The sequence below is a fragment of the Camarhynchus parvulus genome, chromosome 22 (assembly GCF_901933205.1).
Source record: "Camarhynchus parvulus chromosome 22, STF_HiC, whole genome shotgun sequence".
Taxonomy (NCBI): Eukaryota; Metazoa; Chordata; class Aves; order Passeriformes; family Thraupidae; genus Camarhynchus; species Camarhynchus parvulus.
Genome location: NC_044592.1, coordinates 4,152,441 through 4,171,669, shown reverse-complemented (window position 1 = coordinate 4,171,669; position 19,229 = coordinate 4,152,441). Strand labels below are relative to the sequence as shown.

The 19,229-nt window shown below is 57.7% G+C and overlaps 2 protein-coding genes across 2 annotated transcripts in view; both read left to right on the top strand.

Moving 5' to 3' along the window:
* Positions 1-325: 325 nt before the first annotated feature.
* On the top strand, positions 326-15,242 carry STAMBP (STAM binding protein). Its single transcript, XM_030964150.1, is given in 11 exon segments — positions 326-362; positions 365-423; positions 2,118-2,347; positions 7,155-7,230; positions 8,100-8,195; positions 8,790-9,117; positions 9,689-9,813; positions 12,029-12,166; positions 13,098-13,210; positions 13,545-13,644; positions 14,011-15,242. Coding segments are annotated over 11 exon segments (1,359 nt in total). The 3' UTR covers positions 14,068-15,242.
* A 3,021-nt stretch (positions 15,243-18,263) lies between these two features.
* ACTG2 (actin gamma 2, smooth muscle) overlaps positions 18,264-19,229 on the top strand; it is a 3,870-nt gene continuing 2,904 nt past the window's right edge. Inside the window, exons 1-2 of the mRNA XM_030964153.1 lie at positions 18,264-18,413; positions 19,213-19,229. The exon at positions 19,213-19,229 is cut by the window's right edge and continues 153 nt beyond it. The gene's annotated coding sequence lies outside the window, so the exon portion shown is untranslated. The remainder of the gene's footprint in view (positions 18,414-19,212) is intronic.

The window sequence follows — 19,229 nt, the reverse complement described above, 5'->3', positions numbered from 1 at the left end:
ATTTTTATCCTTTTTTACCCATTTTTGCTATCATGGGTAACATCAGCGACATTTTTTACTCAAGTATAAAATTTTTACTTTTGCTAAAGTAAATTTCCACGCTGTGCAAACTCCAGCCAGGCTGCGGAGCAGTGATTTCCCGTGAGGGGGGGGGGTCGGGCGCGGTTTTGGGGTGAGAACGGCCGGGTTTGGGCTGGGGGGAGCGCGGCCTTTTAAGGGGCGCTGCCCCTTTAAGAGCTACTGCTGTGACGTCATCGCGCGCGACGTGGTGCGGAAGCCGCTTCGCAACCAGGCGGAAGTAGGTTTAGTGGTACTGCGTACCCGGATGTTGAGGCGGTTTCTGATTGGCTGCCTAGAGCGAGGCTGCGGCCGGTGAGGAAGAACCCGGAAGTGCTGAGGGGGAGCGGCGGCCGCCCGCGCCAGGTCAGGGCCGGGCCGGGCTGGGGAGGGCCCTGCGGGATGGGGGGGCCCGGCCGCTGCTGGGGGTTCCCTCTGAGCACCGGGGGCCGCTGGAGGCGCCAGGGCCGCGGTGCTGGGGCGTCCCGAGCTGCCCCGAGAGACCCCGGCAGGAGGGCTCCGGCCAGCGGGGTCCGGTATGGCGGCGCGGGCAGCGGGGGCTGGAACCTTCCCTTGAGCAGGGGAGACCCGGCCCGGAGCGCTCCGGCCGTGGGATGGTCACCTCAGGAAGGAGGATCCTATCACGGGGGGATCCTGGCTGTGGGAAGCTTCGCTTTAGGTTCATGTTGTAAATCCTAAATTAATTTTTAGCCTAAATTAATTTGTAAGCGCCGCGTCTGATAGGAAGTGCTGAGATCTGCTCAGGGCGGGGGGATTCGTTTTGGGGCTCCCTGTGCCCCGTTGTGGGGGGAGGATCTGGGATGGCTCCTGTGGGGTCAGGATGGCTCTGGGAGGATCCTGGAGCCCTGTGATTCCCTGATTCTGTGATTCATGATTCCATGATTCCCTGATTTCTGTGTTTCAGTGATTCCTGTGTTTCAGTGACTTCTGTGATTCCCTGATTTCTGTGATCCAATGATGTCTGGATTTCTGTGATTCCCTGATTCCATGATTGCCTGATTCATGATTCCCTGATTTCTGAGATCCAGTGATTTCTGTGTTTCAGTGATTCCCTGATTCCATGATTCCCTGATTCCCTGATTTCCCTGATTCCTGTGTTTCAGTGACTTCTGTGATTCCCTGATTTCTGTGATCCAATGATGTCTGGATTTCTGTGATTCCCTGATTTCACGATTCCCTAATTTCTGGGTTTCAGTGATTTCTGTGATTCCCTAATTTCTGCGATCCAATGACGTCTGTATTTCTGTGATTTCTGTGATTCCCCGATTCCATGATTCCCTGATTTCCGTGTTCCAGCATTCAATCTTGATATCGATCGTATTCTGTGATTCCCTGATTTCTGTATTTCCATCCGTGTCCGCATTTCCGTGTTCCAGTGATTTCTGTGGTTTCTGTGATTCCTGATTCCCTATTTCCGTAATGTTCATTTCGTGTTCAGATCCTGTCAGTGATTTCTGTGATTCCCTGATTTCCCTGATTCCCTAATTTCCCGATTTCCGTGTTCCAGTGATTTCCGTGTTCCAGTGATTTCTGCGTTTCAGTGATTTCTGTGATTCCCTGATTTCCCTGATTTCCGTGTTCCAGTGATTTTTCCAGTGTTCCAGTGATTTCTGTGATTCCCTGATTTCCCTGATTTCCGTGTTGATTTCCTGTTCCGGTTTCCTGGTTTCTGTTCCTATTTCGTTTGTGATTCTGATCCTGTTCCAGTGATTCCGTGTTCCAGTGATTTCTGTGTCCTGATTTCCCTGATTTCCTGTCCAATTTCCTGTCAAATTTCTGTCAGTGATTTCCGTGTTCGTGATTTTGTTCCGTGTATTTCCTGCTTTCCTTATGCTTTCTTATTTCCTATTTCCTATTTCGTGCCGATTTCCGTGTCAGCGTTTCCTTTATTTCCGTGATTCCCTGATTTCCCTGATTTCCCATTTCCGTGTTCCAGTGATTTCTATGATTCCATGATTTCCCTGATTTCCGTGTTCCAGCGATTTCCGTGATTCCCCGATTCCCCGCACTCTGACCCCTCTCTCTCCCTCTCTCCGCAGCCCCGTGCTGTCGGCGCAGCCATGCCGGGCCCGGGCGCGGGCGGTGCCAGCCTGGCCCCCGAGGAGCGGGTGCGGCGGCTGGTGCGGGCGGGCAGCGTGGTGCAGGTCAGCCAGGACGTGCCCCCGCGCCGCTACTTCCGCTCGGGCGTGGAGATGCTGCGCATGGCCACGGTCTACTGCCAGGAGGGCAACCTGGAGCACGCCTTCATCCTCTACCACAAGTACATCACGTAAGGACGCGTGCCAGGGGCGGCTGGGCACGGCCAGCGGGCACGGGGGGCCCACGGGGCTGGGGTGTGCTCCCTGAGGGATCTGCTGCTCAGGGCTTTGGGGTGCCCTGCCCTCAGGGCTTTGGGGTGTGCTCCCTGAGGGATCTGCCCCTCAGGGCTTTGGGGTGCTCTGCCCTCAGGGCTTTGGGGTGTGCTCCCTGAGGGATCTGCTGCTCAGGGCTTTGGGGTGCTCTGCCCTCAGGGATCTGCTGCTCAGGGCTTTGGGGTGCTCTGCCCTCAGGGCTTTGGGGTGTGCTCCCTGAGGGATCTGCCCCTCAGGGCTTTGGGGTGCTCTGCCCTCAGGGCTTTGGGGTGGTTGTGAGGGGAGACCCACGGGTCTGGGGTTTGCCCCTCAGGGATCTGCTCTCAGGGCTTTGGGGTGCCCTGCCCTCAGGGCTTTGGGGTGCTCTGCCCTCAGGGCTTTGGGGTGCTCTGCCCCTCAGGGATCTGCCCCTCAGGGCTTTGGGGTGCTCTGCTCCTCAGGGCTTTGGGGTGCTCTGCCATCAGGGATTTGGGGTGCTCTGCCCTCAGGGATTTGGGGTGCTCTGCCCTCAGGGATCTGCTGCTCAGGGCTTTGGGGTGGTTGTGAGGGCTTGGGGAGGTGGGGGAGCCCCATGGGGCTGGGGTCTGCTCATCAGGGATGTGCTCCTCAGGGCTTTGGGGTGGTTGTGAGGGGAGACCCACGGGTCTGGGGTTTGCCCCTCAGGGATCTGCTCCTCAGGACGTTGGGGTGCTCTGCTCCCTGAGCAGTTTGGGGTGCTCTGCCCTCAGGGATCTGCTCCTCAGGGCTTTGGGGTGCTCTGCCCCTGAGGGGTTTGGGGTGGTTGTGAGGGCTTGGAGGAGGTGGGGCAGCCCCACAGGTCTGGGGTCTGCTCCTCTGGGGTTTGGAGTGCCAAACTGGGGTGGAGTTTGGGGTGGTTGTGAGGGCTCAGGGAGGTGGGAGAGCTCCATGGGTCTGGGATCTGGCCAGGAATCTGCTCCTCAGAGATTTGCTCCTCAGGGGTTTGGGGTGCTCTGCCCCTCAGGGATCTGCCCCTCAGAGATTTGCTCCTCAGGGCTTTGGGGTGCTCTGCTCCCTGAGGTGTAAAACTGAATAAAATTAAAAGGTGTAAAGGAAGTAAATCCTCAGATGGTCCCTGGTCCCAAAGGAGGAGCTCTCTGCTGTGCAGGAACTCCCTGCCCCCTCAAACGCAGCTGTGGGTGTTTAAAAGGATAAAATCTCTGATGCCACTGGGGCAGTGTCCTGTTCCTGTAGGTTTTCCCAAATCTGCCCCTCCTGCTTTGCCCTGCTGTGCTCTGTGCCGTGCCCCCTGTCCCCAGCCAGCGTTGGCATCTCCGTGGGCGCTTTCCCTGCGTGCCCCCTGTGCAGGGCTGCTGCCCCTCGAGCCCAACACATTTTTCTCTGATTAGCTTTGCTCCCTGCCTCGCCCTTCCTGAGCTTTTATGGGCATGGTGGCGAGGCCAGGAGGCTGCTCAGGGAGCTGGGCAGTGTAAAACCTTTGGGAAAGGTTCCCAGCAAAGCTTTGGGAAGGGTTCCAGGCCCCTCAGGCAGCTGGGGCCGGAGGAGAAGCGTTTTAACTAAACAAATGAGCTGCAGGCTGGGTCACTGCAGCAGCCAGGGGTGCTGGCTTGTGTCCCCAGCTGCTTTCAAATGATTCTGCTGGCATTCCCAGCCTGGCTGGGAACCTTTTCCACCAGGGAAAACCTCATCCTGCTGGGATTTCTGCACTGTGAGCTCCTGCCCTGGGCTGCCCAAAGATAGGAGCTCAATGCCACTGTCATTCCTTCCAGCTGAAGCTCTGGGTTCGATTTTTTTTTTTCCTGCATTCTGATCGCCAAACATTGTGATTGATTCTGACCAGAGAGCAGGAGGAGGCACTGGAGCCTCGTGGATTTGTTCTGCTCTCCCTTTCCTGGCACTGGGGGGGTTCAGCCTGGGGAAGAAGAGGCTCTGGGGACACCTGAGGGTCCCTTCTGCTGCCCAGAGAGCGGTTCTGAAAAGGAGGGAGAGAGATTTTCACACAGGCAGGGAGTGTCAGTCTGAGGGGGACGGTTTCAAACCAGGGATGGAATGGAAGGGATTCTGGGGAAACCCTGCCCTGGTGAGATTTCTGCAGCCCTGACCAGTGTGAGCTCCTGCCCTGGGCTGCCCAAAGATGGAATTTTGGGAAGGAGTTCCTCCCTGGGAGGGTGGGGAAGGGCTGGGATGGATCCCCAAGGCCAGGCTGGAGCTCCCTGGGGCAGTGGCAGGTGTCCCCCCATGGCAGGGGTGGCCCTGGGTGGGCTTTGGGTCCCTTCCCTTCCCATCCCAGGGTTCTGGAACCATCTCCAGGATTTTTAACCTGTGCCTTGTCACCTTGCAAGTCTTTCCTTGCCTGTGGTCCTGAGCAGCTTCCCCTGCCTTGATCCAAAAGGGTTCCAGGCAGGAGCACTGGGCTGGTTTGGTAAAGCCCAATAAGAAAGAAAAAAGGAATAAGGCACAACTTTGAGCAAAGTAAAAAAGAAAAAAAGGAATAAGGCACAATTTTGAGCTGAGTAAGAAAAAAAATTAATAAGGTGCAGCTTTAAGCCAAATAAGAAGGAGAAAAAGAAACAAGACACAACTTTGAGCCAAGTAAGAAAGGAAAAAAGGAATAAGGCACAATTTTGAGCCAAATAAGAAGGAAAAAAGGGACAAGACCCAACTTTTCTGTAATCTTGGGGCTCCTCAGTTTGCTTGGATCAGCTCCAGGGACTCACAAGGGCCTCGAGAGCCACCGGCTTGGCCTGGGCACCAGAGCTGGGCTTAAAAATAGTCCTGGCTCTGGCTGCTGTGCAGCTGCTGCTCTGCTGGGCTCAGGGGTTTGCAGCAGCCCACAGCTGCTGGCTGTGGGAGCTCCTGGTGCTGCCAGGCCCCAGCAGGGCTGTCCACAGGAGCCAGGAGCTGCTCCAGCCCTTCCTCTGCCTGCCTGGGCCCTCCTCTCCTCCTCCTCCTCCTGCCTTGTGCAAACCCAGCTGGCTCTGCTGCTTTTCCCATCCAGCATCTGCTCTTAATCCTGCCTAATTAATCCCTTCCCTTTGGATCCCGAGCTGCTGGCAGGGCTCGGGGCCCTGTTGTGTCTCCTGAGCACCGTGAGCTGCCTCGCAGCCCAGCTGGGAGTGGGGCCTGCCTGGCTTTGGGGTTCTGGGGGGCAGCCACGGCCTCTGCAGGGCTCCAGCTGTGCCCTGGCTCTGCTGCTGCTGCTGCTGCATCCTCACCAGGGCCATCCAGGGGGACACAAAGTCCTGCAGGGCTTGGAGCAGCCGCGTTTGTTTGCTGCGCACACGGAGCGTTGGCAGCGTTTCTGTCACTCCTGAGTTTTCCCTGCTTGGCCTTGCTTGGTTTGTTCTGCTCTCTGTGGCACTGTCTATTCCTTTTTCCCCTTTTTCCCCTTTTTCCCCTTTTTCCCCTTTTTCCCTTTTTCCCCTTTTTCCCCTTTTTCCCTTTTTCCCCTTTTTCCCTTTTTCCCCTTTTCCCCTTTTCCCCTTTTTCCCTTTTTCCCTTTTTCCCTTTTTCCCCTTTTTCCCCTTTTCCCCTTTTTTCCCCTTTTTTCCCCTTTTTCCTTTTTCCCCTTTTTCCCCTTTTTCTCTTTTTCTTTTTTTTTCTTTTTTTCTTTTTCCCTTTTTTTTTTCTCTTTTTCCCTTTTTCCCTTTTTCCCTTTTTCCTTTTCTTTTCCTCCTTCTTCCCCTTTTCCCCTTTTCCCCTTTTCCCTTTTCCCTTTTTCCCTTTTCCCCTTTTTCCCCCTTTTCCCTCCTTTTTCCCTCCTTTTTCCCTCCTTTTTCTTTTTCCTTTTTCTCTTTTCTCCCTTTTTCTCTTTTTCCCTTTTTCCCTTTTTCCCTTTTTCCCTTTTCCCCTTTTTCCCTTTTCCCTTTTTTCCCTTTCCCTCCTTTTTCCCCTCCTTTTTCCCTTCCTTTCCCCTCCCTTTCCCCAGGGTAACACAGGGGATGACCAGAGCTTTAGTTTGGATGTTAAAATGAAATTCTTCCCTGAGATAAGAGCAGGAAGCCCCTGGATCCCTGGAAGTGTCCCTGGACAGGGGGAGTGAGTGGGAGGATGCTGAGCTCACTCTTGATTTCCCTCCCCAGAGCCAGCCCACAATTCTCCCTGGAATACCCGGGGAGCTCAGGCTCCACAGGCTCCTGCAGCACCACCTGGGGCTGTTGGGAATTTGCTTTTTGCTCCTCTGCATGTTCTCCCTGCCAAGGCCTGAGCTGATTTCCCCTCCTGCTCACGCTGCCTGTCCCTCCTTGCAGAAGGACAGAGAGCTCTGAGTCCCAGCTGGGCTGGAATCCCAGGTGCTGCCAGGTGTGGGCAGCTCCTGCCCGAGTCACCACCGTGCCCTTGGTGCTTCAGAGCAGGTTATGGATGGTTCCCTTCCAAGGAGATGTGTATGGAATGGTCCCCGGGGATTTGGATGGTTCCCTCCAAGAGAGTATGGATGGTTCCCTCGGGTGGTTCCCCCGGGTTTTTTCCCTCCAGGGGTTTCCCTGCCCTCCAGGTGTCCTTCAGGGTGAATGGTTCCCTTCCAAGGAGATGTATGGATGGTTCCCTTCCAAACAGAAACGTTTGTCCAGGTGCAAGGAGAAGTGTGTAGGGCTCTCCCTTGGGATTGAGTGAGATCTGAGTGCCGTGCAGAGCTCCAGGGGCTGTTGTGGGATGGAGCCTTCCTGCAGCCAGCCAGAGGGAGCCCCGGGGTCCCCCAGAGCAGCGCTGAGTGTCCTGACCTGCAGCTCCTGTCCCCTCCTGCAGGCTCTTCATCGAGAAGCTGCCGCAGCACCGCGACTACAAAACCGCCGTCATCCCTGAGAAGAGGGAGACGGTCAAAGTAAGTGGGGACGTGCTCAGGGTCATCAGCCTGGGGCTTCCCTGCCTCTGGGATCAGTGAGCCACACAAATGGGGGAAGCCTTGGCTGGGCCAGGCGGTGCTGAGCCCTCAGGGGTTCGGGTCTGGGCCCCTCACTCCATGAAATCCATTGAGGGGCGGGAGCGTGTGCAGAGATGGGGAAGGGGCTGGAGCCCAGGAGCAGCTGAGGGGGCTGGGAAGGGGCTCAGAGGGAGAAAAGGGGGATCAGGGGGGTCCTTCTGGCTCTGCACAACTCCTGGTCAGGCTCTGCTCCCGAGGAACAGGGACAGGATATGGGGAAGCAGCCTCATGTTGCACCAGGGGAGGTTTAAGCTGCATATTGGGAAAATTTCTTCCCCAAGAGCATTGTCCAGTCTTGGCACCAGCTTCCACCATCCCTGGAAGTGTTCCAAGACACCTGGGGACACGGATTAGTGGTGGACAGCCGGGGGAATGGTTGGACTGGATGATCTTGGGGGTGTTTTCCAACCTGAACAACTCCAGGATTCTCTGAGTGACACTTTGGGGGGTTCTCACCCCACTGCACTTGCACTGGGCTGGCTGTGGTGTCCAGTTGGGGTGTCCTTCCTTCCCTGTTCAACTCCCTGCTTTTCAAAGGCCAGGAGTGGTGGCTGGTGACTTTCTTTTCTCCAAGGGAATCCTTGGAGGTCCCTCCCAGCCTCCAGAAGCTGCAGCTGCTCTGCCCAGCGCTGACAGAAGAGGAAAGGACAGCACTGCCCCAGCTGTTGCTCAGTGATTTTGGTGCTGCTTTTTGGGCTCTCCAGCTGCTCAGGTTTTGTTTTTCCTTGCCTTGGGGCTGCCCCAGGCTGATGCTGAGTTTCCTCCCCCAGCAACTGAAGGAAGTGGCCTTTCCCAAGGCCGAAGAGCTCAAGGAGGAGCTGCTAAAGAGGTACGCCCAGGACTATGCTAAGTACAAGGAGCAGGAGGTGAGTGACAGCAGAGAGTGCAGGCTGTGCTCCCTGGAGCCCCTCAGCCTTGCAGGGCTCCCTGGGTGCGGGGGAATGGCCAGGCTGGGTGGCCCCAATGTCGCTGCAGGTGGCTCTGGCAGAGGTGGCCCTGGCTCTGCCTGAGCTGGGGCTGTGTGCTTGGTGTGTTCTCTCTGCCCCACGAAAAGGAAAGCACCGCGTGATGAGAAATTAGAAGCAAAAATTCAGTTTTAAAAGGGGAAGGGTGTGGGGGTTGTAATTCCACCACAACCCCTGGATCTGTGTGGGCAACGCAGTCAGTTTGGCTCTGGACTTTAGAGCATAGAGGGAAATGAACCTGGGGTTGTAATTCCATGGAACAGGGAGGGTAAAGCAGTGGCTTTCCTGCCCTTGGTGCAGCTGGCTCTGGATCTGTGCCCTGCAAGCTGAAATTCCCTTGCACAAAACGCTGTTTGCTGGTGTCCTTTAGGAATAACCTGGGAATGGCTGCTCTGGGCTGGTGTCCCCCTCTCTGCTGCTGTCCCTGGGTGTGTTCCTCTTGCAGCAGCAGCAGGAGGAGTAACTTGCACACTTGCACTCCCTCTGGCCTTGCAGCAGCAGCTGGAGGAGGAGAAGACTCGTGTGGCCCTGATGAAGCAGCAGCAGGCAGAGCAGGAGCAGTTCCACGCCTTCGAGGAGATGATCCGGCAGCAGGAGCTGGAGAAGGAGCGCCTGAGGATCGTGCAGGAGTTTGGGAAGCCAGAGCCACAGTCTGTGGATGGACCCCTCATCCCTGGCGTGGAAAAGCCCCCAACAGATTTAATCCCAAAGGTTCCAGCCTCTCCAGTTCACCCAGCAAGTCCATCAGCGGGGACTGTGCCCTCCAAACCTCCTGTTGTGGACAGATCTCTGAAGCCCAGTGCTTTGGGGAGCCCAGAGAACAGTTAGTACCTCTTGGAGCAGCCCTTCTCCCTGCTGGGGCTCAGCCAAACGCTGCCAGCTTCTCTGGAGAACCTCTGGGGGCTTCTCTGGGAAGCTCTTGGAATCTCCTGATGGTGGGGCTCTGCTCTCCTGGGTCACTGGGTGTTGTCCTCCCTGCTCTTCCAGCCTGTCTGCCTTTCCTTGATCCTAGACCCTGCTGGAGATGGGGTTTAGCTCCTGCCTGAACCCTCCTCCTGACCAAATCCCACTCAGTGTGCTTCCAAAATACTGATCCAGACACGTCCACTGATTCTGACACATCCTGCTTTAAATAACATTTCCCGAGGGTGTGTGGTTTCATTTTCAGTAACAAAACACTCCTTTTGCCCCCCTGCCAGAGGATCCTGCCCCTCTCCATCCCTTCCCCTGCTCTGGGTGAGCTGGTGCGGGTGTCACAGTGACACAATTCCCTGGGCTCACCCCTGCCAGGTGACTTTACCTGCCCAGGTGGATTTTCCCGGTGTCATCCCTGCAGATCCTGCCCCGAGGGAGCTCCCCCTGGCCGTGCTCACTGTGCTCCCTGCCCTCCCCAGGTGCAGCAGTGGATGTCCTCCGCCAGGTCATTGTCCCCAGGGAGCTGTGCCACAAGTTCCTGCAGCTGGCTGATGCCAACACGGTGCGGGGCGTGGAGACCTGTGGGATCCTCTGTGGGAAGCTGGTAAGGACACAGCCCCCGTGGGGACCCCAACAACAGCCCCATGGACACCCCAAAAGTGCCACAAGGGGCTGCTTGTCACAGTGTCACAGCTCAAGGAGCCTGAATTTTGTCCTGGATTCTTCAGTGAGGTGTCAGGCTTCCATGTGAACGTTTGGGGATGATGTGCCTCTCCCTTTGCTCATTTCTGGGTTAGGGTTTGCCCACCCTGAGTCCCCATTCAGCTTCTTCTCTCCTATTGGTGACATTCCTTGTCCAAAAGTGGCACAAGGGGCTGCTTGTCACAGGAGCCTGAATTTTGTCCTGGATTCTTCAGTGAGGTGTCAGGCTTCAAAGTGAACGTTGGGGATGATGTGCCTCTCCCTTTGCTCATTTTGGGGTTAAGGTTTCCCCATCCTGAGTCCCCATTCAGCTTCCTCCGTCCCACTGGTGGCATTCCTTGTCCAAAAGTGGCACAAGGGGCTGCTTGTCACAGGAGCCTGAATTTTGTCCTGGATTCTTCAGTGGGGTGTCAGGCTTCCATGTGAGCGTTTGGGGATGATGTGCCTCTCCCTTTGCTCATTTCTGGGTTAGGGTTTGCCCATCCTGAGTCCCCATTCAGCTTCCTCTCTCCTATTGGTGACATTCCTTGTCCAAAAGTGGCACAAGGGGCTGCTTGTCACAGGAGCCTGAATTTTGTCCTGGATTCTTCAGTGGTGTCAGGCCTCCATGTGAGTGTTTGGGGATGATGTGCCTCTCCCTTTGCTCATTTTTGGGTTAGGGTTTGCCCACCCTGAGTCCCCATTCAGCTTCCTCTGTCCCACTGGTGGCATTCCTTGTCCTTTGGGTGTCCCAGCTGGTGCCCTCAGCCTTTGTTCCCCCCCAGACTTTGTGTGCCCAGGTTTTGGCAGCTCTGCCCTGAGCCACTCCCAGGAGTTTGCTTTGGAATGGAATTGTTTGATGGAGCAACTTCCTGCAGCCCAGCTGCTTCCAGGCTCTGGGGATGCTTCAGGGATGAGGCATCGGCCCCTTTGCAGTGGAGAGCTGGGTCTGGGGGGTGTCCAGGGCTTCTCTGAGCTCCTGGGGGTGCTCTGCACAGCAGGGAGAGTGAAACAGGGAAAAAATCCTGCAACTCCTTTAGAAAAATCCTGCAACTCCTTTGGAGAAATCCTAGAACTCCTTTGAAAAAATCCTGCAACTCCTTTGGAGAAATCCTAGAACTCCTTTGAAAAAATCCTGTAACTCCTTTAGAAAAAATCTTGGAACTCCTTTAGAAAAATCCTAGAACTCCTTTGGAAAAATCCTGTAACTCCTTTGGAAAAAATCTTGGAACTCCTTTAGAAAAATCCTAGAACTCCTTTGGAAAAATCCTGTAACTCCTTTAGAAAAAATCTTGTAATTCCTTTGAAAAAATCCTACAACTCCTTTGCAAAAAATCCTGCAACTCCTTTGGAAAAAATCTTGGAACTCCTTTAGAAAAATCCTAGAACTCCTTTGGAAAAATCCTGCAACTCCTTTGAAAAAATCCTGCAACTCCTTTAGAAAAATCCTGCAACTCTTTTAGAAAAATCTTGCAACTCCTTTAGAAAAAATCCCACAACTCCTTTAGAAAAAATCCCTCAACTCCTTTGGAAAGATCCTTGAACTCCTTTGGAAAAATCCTGCAACTCCTTGGAGCTGCCCCTGCAGGTGGGTGGTGGATGCACCCATGTGTGGGACTTTGCCCTCTGTTGATGGAGTAACCAAATTATCCTTTGTCTCCTTCAAAAGGCAAAAAGCCCAGCAGTTTTTCTCCTCAATTTGGTAAAAAAGACACCTCCGTAAGACCTTTGAGACTTCACTTTAAACCTGGGGCTGCCTGATTGGGCAGAGGCCAAAAGGCCTGGCCTGGGTAATTCACTAGAAAAAGAAGAGAACAAAGGGAATAATCCCTTTAGTGGGGTGTTTTAGCAGGAGCAAAAACCTCTTAGCTCAGTTTTTCTTGGTAAGAACTTTGCTATTTTGCCTTTTATTAAAACCTTTTCTATTTCCAACACTGCCTCAGAAGCCATCCTGCTAATTTGATGCCATTCAGAGTAGCTGAGCTGTCTCAGGTGGAATAAGTTCTCTCCGAGCTCATAAGACCTAACTCAAGGAGAAAACCACCATGCCTGGGCTTGTGCCAAGGCTCAGGAAGGTGCTGAGGTGCCCGGGGTGTGCTCTGGGTGTCCCAGCTGCCCCTGGTGGCCCTGCCTTGCAGATGAGGAACGAGTTCACCGTCACGCACGTCATCGTCCCCAAGCAGCTGGGGGGCCCCGACTCGTGCACCACGGAGAGCGAGGAGGAGCTCTTTGTCATCCAGGACCAGCATGGCCTCGTCACCCTGGGCTGGATCCACGTGAGTCTCCTTGCCCTGGCCCCCAGCCCCAGGGGAAGGGCTGCTGGAGCAGGAGGGGATGGCAGGGGATGGGCAGCAGCCTCTGCTTCTCTCTGCTACAGCCTCGTTCACTGCTCTGCTGGGGAAATCCAGGCCTGGGTAATTTGGGGTCTCTTCTAAAGCATCAAGCCCTTGGGGAAATAACTAAATGTGAGGAGGTTCAGATGAGATACTAAGAAACTCTTCCCTGTGAGGAAGGAGGAGAAGTTTAGATGAGATATTGGGGAAATTCTTTCCTGTGAGGAAGGAGGGTTAGATGAGATATTGAGGGAAACTCTTCCCTGTGAGGAAGGAGAGGTTCAGATGAGATATTTGGGAAACTCTTCCCTGTGAGGAAGGGGGAAAGATTTAGATGAAATATTGGGGAAAAAACTCTTCCCTGTGAGGAGGGAAGAGAAGTTTAGATGAAATACTGGGAAGAAACACTTCCCTGTGAGGAAGGAGGTTTAGATGAGATACTGGGAAGAAACTCTTATTTGAGGAAGGAGAAAAAGGTTTAGATGAGATACTGGGGAAACTTCCCTGTGAGGAAGGGGGAAAGATTTAGATGAAATATTGGGAAAAAACTCTTCCCTGGGAGGGTGGGCAGCCCTGGCACAGGTGCCCAGAGCAGCTGTGGCTGCCCTGGAGCCCTGGCAGTGCCCCAGGCCAGGCTGGAGCCCCCTGGGGCAGTGGCAGGTGTCCCCCCATGGCAGGGGTGGCCCTGGGTGGGCTTTGAGCTCCCTCCCAACCCAACCCAACCCACTCTGGGATTCTCTGGAATTGGCATCTCAGACACGAAGCTGACGTTTCAATCTCTGGGAAGCAGCAGCTGCCTGAGGCCTTGGGCACGGCAGTGCTGCTGCCCCAGAGCTGTCCCAGGCTCTCAGGGCTGTCCCCTGTCCCTGTGCAGACCCACCCCACCCAGACTGCCTTCCTGTCCAGCGTGGACCTGCACACCCACTGCTCCTACCAGATGATGCTGCCGGAGTCCATCGCCATCGTGTGCTCCCCCAAGTACCAGGAGTGAGTCTGGGGTGCCAGGAGGGGGTGTGGGGCTCCAGGAATGTGGGTTGGGATCCATGGGATGGGATGGGATGGCATGGGATGGCATGGGATGGCATGGGATGGGATGGGATGGGATGGGATGGGATGGGATGGGATGGGATGGGATGGGATGGGATGGGATGGGATCCATGGGCTGGGATGGGATGGGATGGGATCCATGGGCTGGGATGGGATGGGATGGATGGGATGGGATGGGATGGGATGGGGTGGGATGGGATCCATGGGATGGGATGGGATGGGGTGGGATGGGCCTGCAGGGGCTGCAGCTGCATCGCTGCTGTTCTTGCTGCAGGACAGGGTTCTTCAGGCTGACAGAGCATGGCCTGGAGGAGATCTCATCCTGCAGGCAGCAGGGGTTCCACCCACACCCCAAAGACCCCCCTCTGTTCACAGTGAGTGCCCTGGGGGCTCTGGAGAGGGGCTGGCTGTGCTGGGGGTGAATCCACCCTGAGCTGCTGGGCTGGGACAGGCAGGTTCACCCTGGCAGGGGCTGCTCTGCAGTCCCCAGAGAGGGGGTGCAGGAGCCTCCCGAGGTCCTGCAGGTGCTGGAAGTGCTGCAGAGCTGCAGGAGCAGGGCCAGGCAGCAGCCCAGGGCTGTGTGGGGTGGGGGATTTGTGTCTGGGGCCTGCCATGATCCCTGTGTGGCTCCAGGCAGGGCCAGCAGTTGGGATGATCCAAGGATCCAGGGGCTGTTCTGGGTCAGCACAGGAGATGGGAACACCTGAGTAAGCCCTGTCCCCCGCTGTCCTCTCTTGCAGACCTGCAGCCACGTGTCAGTGGTGGAGAGGGACGTGGTGCTGCTGGATCTGCGATAATCCCCTCGCCTTGTCCCCTCTCGGGAGCCGCCCGCCTCCCCTTAGGCCCTGCTAGGGACTCTTTTCCTCTCCTGTAGCAGATGATTCCCGCCATGCTGTGATCCCTGCCTGCCTGCCCACGGTGCAGTCTCACCCCCGGGAGCCCCTGGGCCCTCAGTGCCTGCCGTGGGGCTCCAGGGGTGGGAGAGGCCAGCCGGGAGCTCAGAGACAGAAGCCAACACTAAAGCAGTTGTTTAACTCTAACCCACGGCCTCTGGGGAGGTTCTTGGTCACTTGCTGCAGCCCTGAGGCGTGGAAACCTCTCCAAGTGCTTTTGGGACTTGCCCTCTTCAAGCCCTGCCCTGTTCTGTCCCTCGTTCTGGGCTGCTGGAGGAGCTCCCAGGAGCAGATAAAGCTTTCCTATGGTTTGAACCCAAACCTTGCTGACCCTTCTGAGCCCCTCACCAGCTCAGTGCTGCTGGTGGGTACCTGTGTGTCTGCCTGGGGAGGGGAGAGGGCCATCCCTCTGTCAGCATCTCGGGGCTGGAAACCCCTGGATGTGGCCCTGCTTGCACCCCAGCAGTGTTTAGGGATGTCTGGGCACTCATCCCTTTCCTGGCCTGGTGTTACCATGGAGGAGCTCGGTCTGGCTGCCACCACCACTGCAGGATGGGATTTCCAGCAGCTTTGACCACCCCATCCCACTCCAAGGTGGAATTCCAGCAGTTTGACCTCTTCTGTCCCGTTCCAAGATGGGATTCCAGCAGCTTTGACCACCCCAATCTCACTCCAAAGTGGGATTTCCAACAGCTTTGACCACCCCAGTCCCACTGCAGGACGGAATTCCAGCAGCTTTTACTGCTCCCATCCCACTCTAAGATAGAATTCCAGCAGCTTTGATCACTTCCATCCCACTCCAAGATGGAATTCCAGCAGCTTTGATCACTTCCATCCCACTCCAGGATGGGATTTCCAGCAGCTTTTACCATTCCCGTCCCGTTCCAAGACAGAATTCCAGCAGCTTTGGCCCTTCCCTGCTCCCAGCTCCCGGTGCCCTGTGCACACCCCAGGGCAGCACAAAGCCTGGCTTAGGAAGCCGGGCCTGGCCAAAGCCGAGCTCAGCGCTTGTGCAGGACCCTCCTGGAGGGGCTTTGGTCGGTGCCAAGCCCAGATTGTCCTGGCTGGCCCTCGGGGGGAGGGAACAGCAGAATTCCGGAGTGGGAGAGATGGGGAGGGAATCATTGCAGGGTGGCAGAGGGGAGGGAAGCAGCAGAATTCCAGAGGGAAGGGAACCATTCCAAGGTGGCAAAGGGGAGGGGGAAGCAGCAGAATTCCAGGATGGCAGAGGGGAGGGAATCATTGCAGGGTGGCAGAGGGGAGGGAAGCAGCAGAATTCCAGGATGGCAGAGAGGGAGGGAATCATTGCAGGGTGGTGGAGAGGACAGAATCATTCCAAGGCGGCAAAGGGGAGGGAATCGTTCCAGGGTGGCAGAGAGAGAGGGAAGCAGCAGAATTCCAGAGGGGAGGGAATCGTTGCGAGGTGCCAGGCAGCTGTGCCACGCGTGCTGTTGTCCCCAGCAGGGTGGGATGGTCGGCACATGGGGAAGGGGCTGGAGCCGCCCTCCCACCTGCCCTGCGAGCACCCCCTGCGTGCCTTTGTGTCTGGCACACACGGATGGGATTAGCCGGGCTGGGTTTTCCCCTCCTTGTCCCGCAGCTCTCGCTGGGGTGGGGTGTGCCCCGGGGGGATCCTTCCCTTTGCGTTTGCCGCCTTCGCGTGACAGCGCTGCTGCAGCTTTTCCCCAGCCCCTTTTGGGAGCAGGCTGGCCCGGCGCTGGGAGGGGAGGGAGGAGCCTTTGGGGCATCTCCGGGAACTCGTTTCCAGCCCTAATTAATTGAAGCCGTGCTCGGGAGGGGGTGCAGATTCCGTGGTGTGCATCCCACAGCTCCTCACCCCGAGGGCTCCCCCGGAGCAGCAATGCGGGGACGCCGAGTGGAAAATCACATCCTGCAAAGCAGCAATTCCTTCAGAGCCGGGGGGATTTATCCCAGCTGCACCTCCCAGGTGTCAGCTGCCGGCACATCACCACTTTTGTGCTGTCCCAGTGACTGATAAACCTTCCCAGGGAATTTTCCACGTTCCTTGGAGCTGGGAGTTCCTCGGGTCGTGGTCTGCGGCCACCTCACTCCCAGCGCTGCTCCCGGCCCTGTTCCCTGAATTCTCACCTTTTTCATCCCATTTTTTCACCCCAGCTCCCTGAATCCTCACTTTGTGCGTGGCAGTGAGCGTCCCTATCCAGGCCCTGCTGCCCAGCCTGGCTGTGCAGCTGTGCCAGATGTGGCTGTCACACCTTAACCGCACCCAAACCTGGGATGGGGCTGGGAGGAGCTCAGCCCGGCGATAGCCGAGGCTGGGGAGCGATTTGTTGGCTGTGTGTTCTGGGGGATCCCGCGGGCAGGGAGCGATGGGCGCTGCTTATCTCCGCCTCAGCACAGGGAACGCGTCCAGATCTCTCTTTTCACGCCTTTTGCCCTTCCTCAGCAGCATCCCCGGAGCTTCCAGGCTCCAGCATTCCCCCCGCGGGCGGTGCCGGGCCCGGGGCTTTGGGAAGGCGGCGGGGCCGGTGCCTGTCCCGTGCCGGGGGATGCCGGGCGTTCCTGCGAGCATCCCGGGCCCGCGGGATTGGCTGCGGGGGCCAAACCTTTCCTTTTTAGGCTGCGCCCGGCTCCGCTCGGGGCTGCGCTGCCGCCGGCCCCGCTGCAGCCCCGGCCGGCCCGGGATGCTCCGGGATCCCCCCGGGCTCGGGGATGCTCCGGGATCCCGGGGCCCGCGGGATGCCCCCCCGGGCTCGGCGATGCTCCGGGATCCCCCGGGCTCGGGGATGCTCCGGGATCCCCCCGTGTATGGAGCAGCCCGGAGCTGAGCCAGCCCCAGCCCCAGGGATGAGTCTGGGGGTGCCCAGGGGGGCTGGGGGGTGTCCGTGGCGTTCGGGATGTGCCCCTGCCGGGGTTGGAGTGGGGTCCTGCCGCCGGCTCCCTCCACACGGTGCTGCCTCCATGTCCCCTGTGCCCTCCCCACTCTGCTGGGTTTGGGGTTTAATTCATTTGAAAGGGTTTTTTACACCTTATGGCAGCCGCTCCCCTCGTGACCTCGTGTTTGGTGGGTGTGAGGTGACAGCAGCACCTGGGGCTGGGGGCGTGGGGACACCAGGGACAGGGCCAGGGGACACATCCAGCCCCTGCGAGCTGCTCCACGGGGAAAGGGACCTGGCAGAGCCATCCTTTGGGGACACTGGGCTGTGGATGGACTGGTGATGGTGGGGACACTGTCCTGGCCCTTGGGTGACAGCCCAGGGCCCATTCCCTCCCTCTGGAACCATGGCGGGGACACCAGGACTTTGTGTCCCTGCCTGTGGTGACAGCTCCTGGTCACTGCTCCAGGGCTGGGCTGTCCCTGCCCCGGGCACAGCTCAGGACCAGCCCGGGCCCGCCGTGCCTCAGTTTCCCTGGAGCCCTCTCTGGCTCGGGGGGTGGCTCGGGGGCACCCCTGCCGCCTCCCCCGGGCGCTCCCTGCTGAGGGCCCGTTGTCCTTAAAAAGGCAGCCGGGAGTTGGGAGCCTCTGGTTGGGCTCTGCCCGGGCTGGGGGTGGCCCCGGCCCCCTCGGGCTGTGCCCGGGCTCGGGGCAGCTCCCACCGTGTCCCTGGGGGGCTCTGAGCTGATCCCCCCCGGGGGGGACCAGAACCAGGCTTGGCACTCGGACCCACAACCCCTGGGCTGGCTCAGGCCGAGGATTTGGGGCTTTGGGACAGCAAAAGCCCAAAAATGGGGGCGGAGAGAGAGAAAACCACGGGGAGAGGCATCCCAGGAGCGCCGGGGCCGGGGGGGAAGCGAGGCCGGGAGGAGCCGGGGCGGCTCCGGCAGCTCCGATGGCCGGCCCGGCCCGGGGGTGTCCCCGCGGCGGAGCCCCCACAGCCGCCCCCAGCCCGCTGGGGCTTCTCCGGCGCTCCCCAGGACCCGGAGGCGCTTCCAGCTCCTTTTTCCCAGCCCGTCGCTTATAAGGACTTGTGTCTCGCTTGTTTATCGCAGCGCAGCATAAAAGGAACGGATCCCGACGGGGCTGATGCTCCCAAGCATCCCTACCATACATTTTCCTACAATAATTAACCGGGCCGGGTCCTACCACCGGCCCGAGGTCAATTTAATGAAATAAAACACCTTATATGGCCATATGGCCAACACACCATCACTGAGCCTATTTAGGGTCTTTGTTTAGAGCGGATCCGCCTCTGAGGTTCCTCGGGCTCGCCGGTATTTATACCCAGGGCTCCGGGGCTCGGTCCCAGAGGAAAGGAGCTCTCGCCTCCGTGGTGAGTACTGCCCTGCCCAGCCCTGCTTCCCTTCTTCCTCGCAGGGCGCCGGGCATGAAAAACACCTCAGGGGTTTTTTTTGGGGTGCCCCAGCGTTCCTGGGGTGGCACCAGCTGGGTTTGCCTGGCACGGAGCGGGTGCCAACCTCGGCACGACCCCACGGCTGGGGCCTCGCTGGAGGTGCTGAGAGCTGGGCTGAGGCCAAGGCAGGTTGTGCTCTCGCAGAAATCTCCACGGTTTGGGGTTTTTCTTTTGCTTTCTCCGCGATTTGGGGGTTTTTTTTTGCTTTTCGGGCTCCTGCAAGGTTTTGCCTGTTTCCCTCTGGATCAGGGAGCTCATCCTCTGGCACAGGGGGCACCCCCTGGGAAGGGCAATATTTTTTCTCCCTCCCATTTTTGGGAGCGGATGCGAGGTCAGAGCAGCAAAGTGCTGCTGAGACTGAAGCGGATGAGGAGAGGGCATCACCTGGCACCCCCTGCGCATCACCTGGCACCCCCTGCCCGGCATCACCTGGCACCCCCTGCCCGCTTCGGGGGGCCCTGGCCGGGCACTGCAGCCCCGGAGCTCCCGGGGGAAGCTTTGGCACCGATTTTGGCCACGAAGAGGCTGCAGAAGGATGGAGCAGCAGCAGCAGCAGCGTGGAGCAGCAGCCACGGGGAACGAGCATCGCCCAGGGAGGATTTACAGGGCTGCCCCTCCCCGAGGACTCCGACAGCTCCGAGCCCAAACCCCCAGTGATGGCAGCACGGGATGAGCCCCATCCCATCCTGTCTGTAACCCCCCTTTCCCCCCCGGCCAGCTTTTCCCCCAGGTCCC